At 32.6% G+C, this 16,882-nt stretch overlaps 1 protein-coding gene across 1 annotated transcript; it reads left to right on the top strand.

The window, feature by feature from the left end:
- The first annotated feature begins 117 nt into the window (after window positions 1-117).
- Window positions 118-14,962, top strand: LOC148616122 (NADH dehydrogenase [ubiquinone] flavoprotein 2, mitochondrial-like). The gene is made up of 9 exons (XM_088582824.1): window positions 118-242; window positions 5,805-5,867; window positions 7,429-7,491; window positions 7,757-7,844; window positions 9,965-10,064; window positions 11,953-12,056; window positions 12,850-12,959; window positions 13,594-13,670; window positions 14,794-14,962. The coding sequence occupies exons 1-9, from the start codon at window positions 198-200 to the stop codon at window positions 14,894-14,896; spliced, it is 753 nt and encodes a 250-aa protein (XP_088438950.1). The 5' UTR covers window positions 118-197; the 3' UTR covers window positions 14,897-14,962.
- The last annotated feature ends 1,920 nt before the right edge of the window (window positions 14,963-16,882 follow it).

Genomic DNA, 16,882 nt, shown 5'->3' with positions numbered 1-16,882 from the left:
TACCAAATTAGTGTTATTGTATCATAGTATTGTCATAAAACATTAAAATATCAATAAAATGACAAAAAATAAAAGTGGTATTTATTTGTGCCCGATTCAAAATTTTTCACATATGACTATTTCATTAACTCCGAGTGTGCAAAATACAGAAGAAGACTTCCGGTTTTCAGTCTGCACACCAAGGATAATTTATAAAGATGATTAGGACTTTGTGCAAGAAGATTATAACACCAAAGTCCTTTGTAAATATCCATGTCCATTATCTGTACACAATATTTCACTCCTTGCATTATGCATTCTGGATTTTCATGCCAATCTTTCTAAATTGCTCACATTCACAATCGCTTGACCTTTGCAGCGTCGATTTGCTCTGGGTCAATTGCATAACTGTCATTAACAACCAGTGTTATGGTTTATTCTATTTAAGGAAAACATCAATCATAGAGCTTAATAGAATAAAATAATAATAAGAGGCCGGTAATGCTCCCAAAGTCAAAGAAACAAATTTAATTTACCAGTCTCAGGAACACATTTAGCTTGAATGACCAAAAAAACCAGGTGTATATTTCTGAAGACTTAAATGAAATATGTATTTGGGTGGTATCATTGCTCTTTATGTTAATTAATATACTTGTTATTCCCACACTTTCTTGCTACCCAACAAAAGTCTGAAATAAATATTCTTGCTACCCAACAAAAGTCTGAAATAAATATGGTTTAGAATTGTTTTTGTCTGCAAAACATTTTATATCCAATGTTTATTATCAGAGGTAGACGTAGAATATAATAGCAGTGATAAGACCTATACTGCTATCACTCTCTCCAAAGAAGAGATTGTGGAAAACCATAAATCTGTGCTATCCTCTTTTGGTCTCTCTACCAAGGACGATGATTGTGATTTACTGTCTATGTACTGGATTCCTTAACTTCACAAGAATCCATACAAACAACATTTCATAGCTGGATCTGCAAAACGTACCATCAAACCTCTTTCAAAACTTTTAACTTCTGTACTCACAACTGTCAAAGAGGGTCTGCAGTCCTACCACAACACTTGTTACTCCCGTAGTGGTATTAATTCAATGTGGATCCTGAAAAATTTGAAAGATCTTTTGGAGACAATCAGTTCAAGACTATTATCTGAATATAATAGCATTAAAACCTATGATTTTTCAACACTGTATACTTCTATTCCCCATACTCAGTTAAAATCCCAACTTAAAAACATTATACATTGTTGTTTTTCCAAAGAAGATGGTACATCTAGATACAAATATATAGTTCTTGGTAGAGATTCCTCATACTTTGTAATCCAAATATACAGAGGAGGATGTTTACAAAATGCTGGAATTTTTAATCGACAACATATTTGTCCAGTGTGGTGGACGTGTTTTTCAACAAACGGTCGGCATTCCAATGGAACAAATTGTGCTCCTTTACTTGCTGACCTATTCCTTCACTCTTATGAGGCTGACTTTATAGCTGATCTGATCAGAAAGAAAGAATATTGTTTGGCTAGATCCTTTGATCTCAGTTTCCGCTATATAGATGATGTATTATCTTTAAACAATCCTAATTTAGGGGATTTGATACATTGCATCTACCCAAAAGAACTTGAGAAGAAGGATACTACAGACACTGTTAAGTCGGCCTCATATCTTGACCTACACTTAGAAATTGATGGTAAAGGAAAACTATTGACCAAACTTTACGACAAATGTGATGACTTTTCATTCAGAATAGTCAACTTTCCTTTCATCTGTGGCAACATCCCTTCGGCTCCTGCGTATGGAGTGTTCATATCACAACTCATACGTTATGCCAGAGCTTGCCTAAACTACGCAGACTTTTTGTATCGTGCTAGAACTCTAAAAAATAGGCTTCTGGAACAGGGTTATGTTGCTACAAGATTGAAATCATCACTACAGAAGTTTTATGGTCATCATCATGAACTTGTGGATCGTTATGGTGTGTCCATCAGCACCATGGAAACTGATTTATTCAACAAGTCATAGTTTTCCTGTCCTCGTTTGTCTACCCCGGACTTTACTTTTTATGAGCAACTCGGCAGGTGCTCTAGAAAAGCAGAGGACACTTACCCTGTCGGTGCACCTGGTCTATGCTCATTTACTTTTGTTACTTTGTATGTATGATTTTAGTTACTTTATGTTCTTAGTTGTGTATGTCTGTTTTCCATGTCTGGTCTTTGTCCCTGGAATACATTCTTTTGATTACCGCTATAACCTTGGTTCCCTTGATTACTCTTTCAGTACCTTTGAAATTAGTCAAGTGTCTTTCCGACACCATATTGATTATTACCGACTTTTGTTGGGTAGTTTGAAAGTGTTGTATTATGCATGAAAAACATTATTTGTTCATGAACAAACTTATTTCAGTGCTTTCATTAAGAGCCAGTACCCGGTACTTTTACCCAGCTACGGTAGCGTCTGGTACCGACAGAATAAAATAAAAGCAAAAAAAAAAAATCATAAGGAAAAATCTAGTAAATAGATATCTAAGATCGTTCGGTCTGTAGGCTATGGGTATATCTCCAAAATTGCAATCTTTAGTGTTTATTATTGTTTATATTTGTGTCTTCTTCAAGGTCCACTTCAGAATCTAATCAGTAAAGCGCTTCAACCTACGACGATTTAACATAATGTCCTAGAAAACATGTGGTGACATAACAATGTCAAAGCAATCACCAATTATTTTGTGCTGAATTTCAAAGCTAAATACAGGTGAAGATTCTGTGAAAACGTGTCAAAAAATGCTCCTCGTATTTGGAATTGCCCCATACCCGTCATTTTTCCCGATATTTGTTGTGATTTGTGCGGACAAGTGCAGAAATTTTTAGTGTTGACAACAAGTCAACACATGAAACAAACTTTAAATATAGAATATGATTTAAAGGACAGCCATTCCATTCAGCAGGGAGGGGGAGTTTTGGTAAAAATCTTCTGGCAACCCTTAGTTTGAAAAGAACATGTCTGGCCTTTTGTCACTAGAATATAAAAAAATATTGGATCTGAGATTCAACATGGTTGTAAGTAATAATAGAAAATAAATACATTGTAATGTTTAATTAATTATGTCTGACTAAAAGTCAACCAGACTAAAACTGCCAGCCTTGTTCTTTTTCAGAAGCAAATAATTTCTTATCAGACAATGATTTTTAGACCAACATTTCACAATATGACACATGCAATTGCTCTACATGTCACAGTAATAATTAGGCAATAAACAACAACCAAGTTTTATTACAAAAATAATAATACCCCGCACCAAGGTGTTGCCCTGGACCCACTGGGGGCCTTAAGTGGCCCCCGACCCCTTGCAGAATTTATTTGGTACCTCTTACTTTCTGTAAAGTACCTTCTGCCTGAAAAATTAATGAAACCCCTGTTATTTAATGTATATATATAAATAATATTGGAAGAATTATACCATAAAAAACATATTTTATTGAAGTTTTTGGATATATATAGACCTGGTTTTCAGAAAAAAGACAGGTTTTTTGGTTATTCAAGATACCACCAGTCTTATTACAGTCTCAAAGCTGTTCGGTTTGTATAGCCCAGCTTTTCACATTTGTTGTAACATAATGGCATCATTGGAGTTGGAGATATTAATTCATATATATGCAGGATACCCTTTTTGCAGCCATCTTGTCGATTTTGTTTTTGCCAATAACTTATATAGTAGTTTAATTATTTTCTTGTGCAATCACAAAATTATTTGGATTTTTTTGTGTAATAAAGAACATGGGCCTGCATGTGTGGATCATACTTCATCAAGATTAGGTTGAGGTGTTTACTAACATATTCAAATCAGCTGAAAATTCCATATATGGTTTATTATTCTTTTCATAAGTTCGCCATTGTGATTTCACCTTTGCACTGGGACCAGGTGAAGCAAAAACAATAATGTGGACGGTGACCCTTGTCATTCATCTATTCCTTAAGTAGGTCAGCATTTACAATTATAATAATTTTTCAACATTTAATAGAATAATATCCAGGCTACATGTATAGAAACAAATATAACGAGAATACAGTTGTAGGTATGGTGTATACATTTTGTATGTCAAAGAGACAACAACCCCACTGGGATGAAAATTTTAACCCAAGGCCACCCAGAACATGTCCATCAATTGTTGATTTGAATTTTTATTGGAGGCCTAATATTTTGACCACCAGAGTGGGGTTAAACCACTATAATACCATTTATTTACTTCTATACCAATTTACACCCTTTTAAACGATTATTAGCTAAGAAAGTATTGAATGTGGTAGAATGGCTTACCCGTGATGTAGTAGGTAGTAAATTTCAATATTTAGTTAATTTTGTTCTTGAGCAAAATTAGTTTGTCACTGGTCAATCACTGAGGAGTCTTAACTTTGATCCTCAATGGAAAAGTTAAAACTTTGTCTAAGAATCTGGCAAAATGTGTACAAGGTGAAGAAAAAAAAGGCAGCAATTCTATTGCATTATCCAAGTATTCATACCTGATAACCTCCAGCAATAACCATCAAAGTGTTGGTAAAAATTGCCTTTTTAAGATATTGGTAGGCCAAATTTAGTTGAATGGTCTATGGAAAAATAGTGTAAAAATTTTCAGGCTTTTCAGTTGTTTTCTAGATGTATTGAGTATATTTGAGACAAAAAGACCAAAGTAAGAATTATGATGTGCCAATGATTGCCTGATTCTTACAAAGAATCAGGTACTTAAATCTTATTGTACAATTTCATTACCCTTGCAAAGTTGAAGGTGATCAAATTTAAATTACATTTACATGTATACTGTACTTGATGAGAAATCCGTTGCAAAAACTGGTAACTTGATCTTTGGTTTTTAGCATTTTGAATTTATATATCTGGTTAAAAAAATGTGCATTTTATGACGCAAAAAAATTTTTAAAAGTAGCCGAAGAATTACCATTAGAATTATGTTTTGTCAAAATATGCTTTCCATGTAGTAAAATAAGTGACCTTTTTCCCATCTGTCCTGGTAATTTTGACTGTACCCATTTGAAATGCTGTCTTTGGAATTAGCATACAATTAGAATATTTATTGCTTGATTACCAGTAGGTTTAACTTGCTGAAGATACATAATCTTTTAGAACACTTGTGTAGAGTGAACAAATTTGTGACTACTTCAAAAACATCTATTGTAGAGATTAGAAATACACCTTGTCAGAAGTTAAGTCATAAGTTCTAAAGTTCTTTGACTCTTAAACTACAACCTAAGGTTCATCAGTTTGGAAACACACAAGTAAATAGAAAATACACAATGTAGTGTAAAAATCTGCATATGTTAGACATTAAAAAAAAAACACTCTGTGTGATGTGTTTGTTGTTAATGTTTTGTAACCAAATAACAAGCCCTTGTGTATATCATGGTTGTTTACCCTTGTGTTGGAAAATAGTTATGTGAGTAAAAAAGATAATTAGTTATGGAATGATAGAGAGTATTTGACTTGCCTACCTTTGGTATTCTGCTTATTATGATCTCACCCCAGTTTGATGGTACTTGGGATATTCTTCGTAACCATTGAAACTAGTTCTACCCCATGCTAAACATTTTGTTCTCTTGTTTTAGGGTCTTAAGCATAGCAATGATGTACAATACATTTATATGCTTGTTTTTGAGTTACGAGCACTTTTGGGATAAACTCTGGTGAAAATATGAATTTAAAAAAAAAAAAAGCTTTGCATTATCTTTGAGGTTAATCTATTACACACTCTAAAGATGTATGCTTTTAAATAAGATCATTTTATAACTAATTTGATTTAATTTTAGACACAAGCAAGACATTTACAGACTGGAACCAGACTTTGTGGTGGTGGTGGTCAACTTTTTGTTGTAAGTTAAACACATTGAAATATATGTATAATTTATTTTAAACTGCAGCTGGATATAACATGTCATCATATAAATTTGAAGAATATATAAAATCATCGGCCAGCCTTCAAAGGCTTATGAAACACTTTTCAGTTATCTATCGAAGTTATTCATCTTTGATGAAGCCACTTTTGCAAAGTTTACAAAATAGTCTGTCTGATGGGATGCCATGCTATCATCCCTTCTCTATCTTCAATTAAAATGTTCCAATTCTCATTCTTGCCAATGTTGTGTTGGACTTCTTAGTTTAAGAGGAGTCCCATATGAAGTGTCTTCGTGGTAGTCTATTAGAGTCCATACTAACTAATCTATGCTAGAGACTTATAATATTACAATGTCATTGGATATATGCTTGAGTCCATCCCATATCACCACAAATTGCAGGAATGGGTGCACACTTTCCTACTCCAAGATAAGTTCTTATTGCTCTTTATTGAAGTCGTTCTATAATGTCAAAACATTTGTAGTCCCTAATTCCTGACGAATTGTTCATTACTGGTAACATACTTGTAAATTATAACTTTGTGAATGTTTCGTAATGAATATCGTCTATTTGGTAATATTTTGATGTTAGTATAAAACTGAGAGCTCTACTACCAGCTGTTGTGAATTCCTTGACACTATAAGTGAAGTCAATATGTTCCAAGTTAAAACTTGTGAGCTGATATGGCACTGTAAGTCTTACATACATGCATTACTTATGACGTCTTTGTTCACTTTAAGTTACCACTTTGATGACCATCAATGCAGTGTTAATAATTATCGTTGAAGGTTTTTCTCAAAGTCTGCAATCAAAACAATATTGTCTACATATAAAAGAATGCTGACTTCAAACTTTTCACTTAGTCTTATGCCACAGTATTGTGAGGTGTCTTATAAAGATTGCAAATAATGTAGTTGTCATATTTTCTCCTTGTCGAACACCAGACTTGATAGAGAACTAGTCCATTAAATCACCATTCAGTTGCACACAACTTTGTATATTATAGTTCATGCTTTGTATAGTTCGTATCAGTTTAAGTTTATGCCATAAGCAGAGATGGTTGATAGAATCAAACACTTTGCAGAAGTTAACAAAGCACAAGTATGTTTCTAATTTCACCATGTTTTTGTCTGTCTGTTTTATTCACTATTTAAACTAATGTAAATAAATTTACTGCATCCACTTTATCTAGATGATTATTTTAACATAACCATTAATGAATATAGTAAAAATATGTTATGTTCATGTAGGCAGTTATCATCATTTCTCAAGCTATAAAATATACTGGACTTGATATGTATTATATGTAACATTGAAGTCGCCCTTATGATGTTAGATCTGTGTTTTTTCTTGCAGTCATCTAATGGACATGATTGGATGAGGTAGACTTGACATTGTGAGGATGATTTGGTGAATTGGTGATGGATAACAAAATATCCAGATATCAAAACATTGATCGATTTTCATTGTATTTCTTTTTTTAACATATTTTTTTGTTCTGAAATTGTTTGCTTTAATAATTGACATGATTTGTTACAGCACAGAGATACACCTGAAAATAATGCTGACACTCCTTTTGAATTCACAGCAGAAAATTTGAAGGTATCATCTTAAAACTTAGTATACACTTTAAATTTGTACTGTGGTTCAGAAATAAAACTGCTGAAAAATACAAATTTGTCATTTTACCAAAGGTTTAGAAGTAAAATCCTAAAACCTGTTAGTCAAACTTAAATTTTCAGAGTTCAAATTAAATAATTGTATTAAAATGTCTTGAAGTATCAAACTTTAATCAAATTTAAGTTATACTTGGTTAGAATCATACCACAAATAGCGTTTTTATTTTTTTTATTCATTATGATTGTAGCGATGTGAATTAATCATAAAGAATTATCCTGAAGGTCATCATGCAGCAGCCACTATACCACTACTTGACCTAGCTCAAAGACAACATGGTATGAATGAAAACAATATGACAATTACTTTCCTGTGTTATTGTGATGGAGGGTGGCTACTTGTTGAAGGGTATAGGAGTATGGTGATTGGTTAGGAATACATACATACATACATACATACATACATACATACATACATACATACATACATACATACATACATACATACATACATACATATATATATATATATATATATATATATATATATATTTATATATATATATATATATATATATATATATATATATATATAGAAGACTGTCATGCAAGGGAGACAACTCATGTTTACTATGAAATAGTTGACACAACTATGCAGTAATAAAATAGTTCATCACAATACTCTAAACAAGTTGGGAAAACCTATGCTTTTGTTTGAAGTTTTACAGTTTGAAGTTTTACAGACACCTTTTTTGACTTATTTTGAAATATATTAAACAGATATTGAATGTTACAGTTGCCAGTTTCCTATAGAATGTCTGAAATTGATAAATATATAATCATAATAGTGTTTTGTCTTCCTGTTGAGCTTAATTCTTCAGATAACATGTAATTAGAATAACACAGTGACATATCCTTATATAGTGTTTTATATGGAAGGTTGTTAAGATTGTGCAAAAGCGCAGCCATTTTATAATTTTGTACATGAATTTATGATGCTGAAGGTTTTGAATCATTTATGCTAAAAACACCAATGCCAATGTGATTAGAAAGACTTCTTTTACATGTCACAGTCATCAACCTATAATTTTCACAGCACATGTCAGAAGGGCTTATACATGTTTAAATTTACAAGGCCTTATGAAATTTAACAAGCCTTATATTATAACAAATATTGACATACATGTATTTTATAATGAAATAATTTGTATCAGCATATTTCCTTACTCGAATATTTCAGGCCCTCATCATCATTCTCCTCAAGTCAGGAGTTTAATGTAGTGATCAATAGCAAGTGGAATATAACAACTGAATTATTTTATATATATTCTTCCATAAACATTTGGTTTCTAAGTGACTTATAATTAGACACATTACATCAGAAATCTTTTAATAATGTTTATTTCATACAAACTTATGAAGAACATGATAAGGACTGCTGTTGACACAAATTTGCCCTGATCATCAAATCTTTGGAAAAAAATTTGACAAGCCCTACTGCCATTTCCCAACATGCATTTCACAAGCCCTTACAGCTTTTTAACAGCCGCGTGTGTCGGGCTGATGGCCTATGTTGGAGACTGCTGTTCATACTACAAACTGCATTTATATATGAGCAATATTAAGGTATTGCCTGTATATTTATGAGGGTTAGTAAATGGGAGAATTTTCAACATCCTGCATCACTTAGGCTGTATTTTTTTAAAAAAGTACTTCAACATTGTTTTATCCTATAATATATACATGATAAAAACAAAAGAATCATTTTTAAATCTTGTAGAATTTGTTGAAATATAATTTCATATTGTTACATGGAATGCATGGAGAATTGCCGACTGTGTAGTAGTCTTTAATCATTAAGGGTGCAGCCTAAAAAAAATTACAGGCAAAATGTACTTGTATGCAATGACAGCACAGCTCGATGATACAACTTGTATTTGTACAAATATTGACTATGTTACAAAGTAATTAAATGATATTCATAATTGACATTGTAATTTTGCCCCATAGTCTGTCTAATTAGCATTGTCAGTACATAAAGTTTCATGTGCTTTCTCATTATAGTAATCATGCTAGGTTGATAGGATAATTAATTGGAATAATATTATCACTAGTGCCAGGGAACACCAAATTTTTGTTCCATGCACAAGTTAAATCTTGAGGCTTTCTCGGCATCAGTAATTATATTTTGGTTATTCACATTAACCAATTGGTTATCCTATTTATTATATGGATTAAAATTTAAGATTTGTAATGGTTGGGTTGATATTCCAAATAATCAGTGATGTGAAGTGAAATTAACACCACAAGAGATCATATGTTGGAATGCTTTGGTGGTAGAAAATCAGAAGTAACAGAATATATTTCACATGTGATTTATTGAAATATATTACACAGGAAAAATTTGATAATTCACTGCTAGTTATCTATGGTTCATTTTGTTTAATAAAATATTTCAGGTTGGCTGCCAATATCTGCTATGCATAAAGTAGCAGAAATACTGAAGATGCCTAAAATGAGAGTTTACGAGGTAGCGACATTCTACACCATGTTTAATAGGTATGTTCAAGTTGTATGTACACGTATTTAGAAGGCAAAAACAAATTCATTGTATATAACTGATTAATAGTATGAGTTAGGGGACAATATTGATATATAGTGACTTATTAAGGTCTTAACTCTGTGAGACATTTAGGTTTACCGCATGCACGACACCTAAATGCACACTAAATGATCAGTAAACACACGAAAAACTAATACTCCCAGTGCGTTTAAATGCATGATAAACAGATACTCCCAGCGTGTGTTTAAACACACGATAAATGAACACTGTTGGCATTTGTTTAAACACATGATAGACAAAAGCTCATAGTGTGGGTGTAAATGCACGATATACGAATGATGAAAAATATGAATTTTAACGAATAAGGAAGAAAGAAAAAACAGAAAATAGAACTAATGAAAAGACAAAAAATAACAATAAGATCAAGGAAATAATGAACGTGCAAAACTTAAACACTTCTATCATGCGTTTAAAAGAACGCAAGACGATGTGTAAACGGATGATAATGAATGAACGCAAAAAATGGAAAACATGGACATTTCAAGCAGTGTACATGTTCTTAGAAATCTAATGACAACATGGAGAAGAGATATATTTAAATTTTCAAATACACTAGATAAAAAGAACTATAAAAATTCACATCATGAATTCATACCCAATAAATGTGTAATGGCATTTCTACACTAGAGACAGTTACTTTTTCAAATTCTAAGTCTACTTAAGGCTTTCTGGGCATTTTAAAATTGAATATTTAACTATTGAGATGTGGTTTGTTGTGTAAGATTCTGTTTATCTTTGCATGTACCTTGTCTTGACAATGTCAAAAAAGTTGTGCTCTTTGTTCAATACATTACAAAGCAAAATAACTGGTTTTATGATTATTATAGAATGCAAAACAAATTGTCTGCAGAGAAGAAAAAGTCCCTAGAGAGGAGAACACATTTTTCTCACTTAAAGGACTACCAGTAGAAAGGTCCTATTTTTAGCTCTACAAAATTTTCTTATCTTGCCCACAGGATGAGAAAGAACACATGTGCTTTCCAGTAAAACAAATTGGCACAATTAAAGAGTTAATGAACAATCAAATCTTACCAATATGTCTGAATTTCCTAAAAAAATTGACTTTTAACGTGCATGATCAGTTATTGGTTATTTCATTCATTTTTTTTTATTTACTGTTTTGACCTATATTTTACACCTGGTCCTGATGTATCATTGACCACATGTTATGATGAGGTATTATTTTACACCTGGCCCTGATGTATCATAGGCCACATGTTATGATTAGGTATTATTTTACACCTGGCCCTGATGTATCATAGGCCACATGTTATGATTAGGTATTATTTTACACCTGGCCCTGATGTATCATAGGCCACATGTTATGATTTGACCTATATTTTACACCTGGCCCTGATGTATCATAGACCACATGTTATGATTAGATATTAAATGTAGGTTATTCTAATTCAAAACATTTAATTGGAAAACAAAATCAAAGTGAGAAAAAAAATCAAGCACCAGCTTTGGAATTTTCAAATATCTTTGGGTAAGATCACTTACTCAGTGGAGTCTAGTTGGAAAACAATTAAATCTTACCCTAGGGTGTCTGATATTTCTCTATCTTCTACTTGAACGGGTGTTAGGTTCTTAATTTCTTACACTGGTCATAATGTGTGAAAATTAAGTAGAAATGATTGATAATAAGGGGTGATCGGTGTTGTATCTAGACAATATGGAATATAATGTTGTTGCCTCCTTTGATATTACTACCTAAAACTTCATTTCTATTTAGATGTCTTGATTTTTATTCAACATCATCTGTTCTGCTGTTCTCAATTTTGTCAGTTTTCTTTTTTTTAAATGAACATACTATTATTATAGGCAACCTGTAGGGAAATATTTTGTACAGATCTGCACAACAACACCATGTATATTAGGGGGAGTTGGATCTGATGTCATTCTAGAGGCTATCAAAAAAAATTTAGGTGAGTAAAGCTAAATTTTAGTATTTGAAAAGTAGATAAAAAATCTATGCAGTTTTATTTTATTGATTGCAATATGTTAACTGTGTTAGAAAGTGATATTTTTGAAAAATTGAAAAATTATGTCACATAATCCATCTTAAAGGGATGTACATGTAGCAATTTGACCATGAAAGTCAAAAGAAAAATTCTTTTAAAGATAAAAAACAAATTAGTATTGAGTGACTGAAAACAAATCACTAAAGTTAAGTATTGAGTGACTGAAAACAAATCACTAAAGTTGAGTATTGAGTGACTGAAAACCAATCACTAAGCGTTGGTTTTGAGTGACTGAAAAACAATCAGGAAAAGTTAGTATTGATTGACTGAAAACCAATCACTAAAGGTTAGTATTGAGTGACCCAAAACCAATCACTAAGCGTTGGTATTGAGTGACTGAAAACCAGTCACTAAGAGTTGGTATTATATTCTGGATCTATCAGTTTAATGCTAATGAATGTTCTAGGATTTTTCCAAATTTTAAGTTTCCAAAGGAAAACTCTAAAAGGTAGATTAACTCTACCACACTTGAAGTTTGCTTTCCAAACTTAACTAATATTTAAAAATAAATCAGCTTTCTACTTGCCAAATGGAAAGTGGGGCAGAATAATCAATTTTCCCCAACACCAAAATTTCACTTGCCACAGATGATGGGAAAGTAGAGTCCTAGAACACTGCTTATATTTTTTCACTTAGATATTCATAGGGGAACTACAGTTTTATTGGAAAATGTCACCAAGATGTTTTTTATTTATAGGTATAGAGGTAGGGGAGACAACTAAAGATAAAATGTTTACATTAATGGAAGTTGAATGTCTAGGGGCATGTGTCAATGCTCCCATGGTGCAAATAAATGATAATTATTATGTAAGTATTATAAATTTGTACCTTAGGCAGTACAAAAAAAAGTTCTAGGTTCTTAGGCCACTATTTAAAAAAAAAATGGAAATGAGGGGATCCACGGCATAAAAATCTTGCTCGAAGAAACTCATCGCAGTGTTTTAATTGATGTCTAATAACTGCATTTCTTACACAGCTTTTGAAGAATTTGAACCTTTCCATCAAACCTGAAAACAATCCCAGTGACAAATTTGTAAAATGAAACTGTTTACATGACTATCTGAATTTTTTTTTTCTGCAGAACAAATATTACCAACATGGAAGTGGTATAGGGGATGCTGCAGTGCCTGAGAACCTAGACATATTTTTTTAGCCACCTTGGCATGTATTCGGTTATGTCATAACTCTAATTATATTACTGAGTCGGTTACTCCCTTATCTTACTTATCTTAAATAAAGGTTAAAATCATATAAATTTATATGGTTACATCACACATGTCACAAAAGCTTTTTAATGGATAGTAATTTGACAATGTACAGTACAGGTAGAATCATCGAATTAATAGAATTTAATGCAAAGTAAACATCAGCAAGTTTACAAATGGTTATATTGTATACAAAGTACTATCATGATTTTTCTGAATTTTATGTACGATTTCAGGAAGATTTAACAGTTGATGATATGAATAATATACTGAATGAACTTAAAGCAGGGAAGGTGCCAAAAGCTGGTCCAAGGTTTGTATTACAATTTAAGGACTGACCAATAGGTATAAATGATGGTAAAGCCTCTACTCAGGTCCATTTTTTTTCAGTTTGGTTGAGTAAGATTGTCTTCTGTTGCAATCTTAATACATAGTTGGCCAATTTACTAATTTAAATTATTTTATTGTGAATATGTATACTCATCACTTTACAAGACAGCTTATTGTATTTATCTTTCCTTATGATATACAGTGAACAATCTTTGCTCCTTGAACAACAATGATGTCTATAATCCACCAATCTGACAACACATTAGAACTTTAAGCAGACTTTTTTATTTGTATTTATGCTGACATCTACTTGCTAGAAAAATTTGGAAGTTCTCCAACAGAATCTTTTTGACGCTGTTATCTGCCCTTGAATTATATTCAAAGAATTCAAAACTCATTCTACCAGAGAAATATGACAAATCTGAATCTGATGGTTCAAATTCTTACATAAACAAGCATTCATTTTGTTATTTTATGGTCAGTTTTCTGATTTTCTTTAGTTGATTGGTTTTAGTAATTTGTTCCCCACCAACACACAAAGGAGTGACTGTTGAGATCTACATCTGTACCTCAGTTGGTCTTATTCTTAAGAACTAATGTAGACCTAACTTACCTGGACCTGCTGATCAGATTTGGTTAAAATTTTGTAGGATTATAAATAAGAAATCAATGTATATTTGATCCTGCTGCACTGTCCTTTTGATGCTTTACATTTTACAGGAAGTATTGTTGTTTTAGTGTATTGTGATCTATAGAAATTTGTTAATGTAGCTCATTTGTTTAAAATTTGGTTCTGTGACCAAATGTAATGAATTGAAACCTACCATTTTAACCTTAGAAGTCTTTACCAAGAATTTGATTGACCCTGTTTTATATTCATTTGTGAATGTCTGCTTGGATTTGTTGTTCATTTAACTTACCCTCTTTAACCAACTTCTTAAGTTTTATGTCACAGCAGTTTATTCCATGTTTTCTAGAAGTATTGGCATTCAAACATTGCCACCATTAAATAATATGCATTTGAATATATTTGGGGTCTTTGGCTTTTCTCTGTGATGGAGGTAGATATGATATGTTGTAGCAACCTTCTTTATTTTATATTGCAGAAGTGGTCAGAACCACAGATTTGCATCAGAACCTAAAGGTGGACTAACATCATTGTCAGAACCACCAACAGGCCCAGGGTTTGGAGTGAGAAGTGACTTGTAAATAAATATGCTGACTGTTAAGATGAAAGTTGTTGAACTCATTTAAATAAAGTGATAATTTATTCTATTCAACTTACTATGATTTTAGGCTATGCCTGTGATGAACAAAGCTCATTCTTTGTTTATGGTGTGTCCCATGTTGCTAGATTGAGTGGAAATTAAAGATCAAAAAGACATTCTCCTTATTTGACTTCAGGTCTTTTCTGGTCTTTATTTCTACCCACCTCATAATACTATGGTTGATGTTTCATACGATGAGGAGAACATGTGTGACTTTCATCTAGGAAAGCTTAATACATTTCTACACAGCCAATAATTTCCTAATTATTATTAAACAAGTAAAGATAAAAATGATATCCATCGACATATTAAAAGACAAAACAGCGCCTCCACACTTGGGCAATCGTCTGCTTTCGTGTTGACAAATTTCAGCTTCATCAGAATATTTTCTAGTAAATAGTTCTGGTCTTACATACATATATATGTAGGACGTCACTGACGCTCTGTCCACATGATATTGGAAATATGCAGTCGTTGAATATTCTGCTTAGCCGAATTTCATTGCAATTATCTTGGTGGATGGATGGATGAAATGCTTTCAAATATTGTTTGTGGCTTTATATTGATATGGCAAATGTACGTTGTCAGCAGTTTTTATGGTTGTCCAACAACAATAAATAAGAGATGTGATATGGTTGCAAATAAAACAGTCATCCACCAAAAGTCAAACAACGAACAATTAAACTTCTACAACTCACCATACTGTCTTCAATGATGGGCAATACCCATACCATGAAGCAAGCTGTAAAAGGCCCCAAAATAAATGAAGTAAAACTATTAATTAAAGACAAAAATTGACCTAATCTATAGAAAAAAACAGTAAAACAATTAACAAGGGTTATAAAAAAAACATGCACAACCACTGGATAACAGGTTCCTGGCTTGGGACAGGCACATAAAGTATGTGGCGGTATTTAACGTGTTTTTGGGCACTATATCAGTATCAACTAATTCTTGTATTTTTCCATTTTCACTGCATGGAACAAGTAGGGATACACACAGGCACGACAATGCTTACTTTTGTCATGTTATAATGTCAACCGGTACAAAGGTAAATAATACACAGTTTGTCTTATTTTTCCTGCCAAAGGCCAGGTGAGCTATTGCCATCACTTGGCGTCCATCGTTGTCCATCGTCGTCGTCAACAATTATACAAAACTCTTCTCCTCTGAAACTACTTGACTAATTAGAACCAAACTTGGTATGAATGTTCCCTGGAGTATCTTGCATAGAACTGATGTGGGGATTTTTGATTTGTCAAAAACCATGGCCACCATTACTAAAAATAGAACAGGGGTCATACAGTAGTTTTTTGCATAGATCTCCTAAATCATTAGGTTTAGCTGAAGTCTGACTGGGTAAAAGTGTTCAGGTTACAGACCACCAATTCAACCAATGAGCATTTGGAACATACGCAAAAAAAGTCCTACGCAGAAATTACCCCTGTTCTTCATAGTGCTGTGAAAATAGTTCTCATCTTATGTAAAACATTTAAACAGTTTCTGAAAGGAAAAACATTTCTGTACATTTTATAGGTGCATTTTGCTTCTTGTGATGTGAAGCCTAATCTCCATAATGGTTTCTAAATATACCCCTATTTTGTGAAAACACTGGGATTTCCCATGCTATTTATAGACCCTTCACTTCCGGTGACCAGTACAGCACTGCAAGTCTGCTAACCCCACATACCATTCTGAGGATTGTGAGCTGATATATAGTCCTCTGCTGGTTAAAGTTAAGGTAAAGTCCAGAGAAGCCATTGAATATTGTGAAATTAGCATAGAAGCCTATGGGAAGTGGAATTAGTGGTTTCTAGCCTTCAGCATGATGTGATCTATCTCTGGTCAAATTTTGGTTTTAATCCGTTAAGATCTCACTAACCACTTCCGGGTCCAATGGCCACCCCCTCCATGTAGCACCAAAAAC

The sequence above is a fragment of the Perna viridis genome, chromosome 5 (genome assembly GCF_037379345.1).
Source record: "Perna viridis isolate PV_CMFRI_1.1 ecotype Kerala chromosome 5, ASM3737934v1, whole genome shotgun sequence".
Taxonomy (NCBI): domain Eukaryota; kingdom Metazoa; phylum Mollusca; class Bivalvia; order Mytilida; family Mytilidae; genus Perna; species Perna viridis.
This window is presented reverse-complemented; position numbering and strand designations above follow the sequence as displayed.

Coding starts and splice junctions, on each gene's coding strand:
- LOC148616122 (XM_088582824.1), top strand. CDS start 198: ATGATTAGGACTTTGTGCAAGAAGATTATAACACCAAAGTCCTTT. Junction 10,065..11,952: donor TTCTACACCATGTTTAATAG/GTATGTTCAAGT, acceptor CTATTATTATAG/GCAACCTGTAGGGAAATATT. Junction 13,671..14,793: donor GTGCCAAAAGCTGGTCCAAG/GTTTGTATTACA, acceptor TTTATATTGCAG/AAGTGGTCAGAACCACAGAT.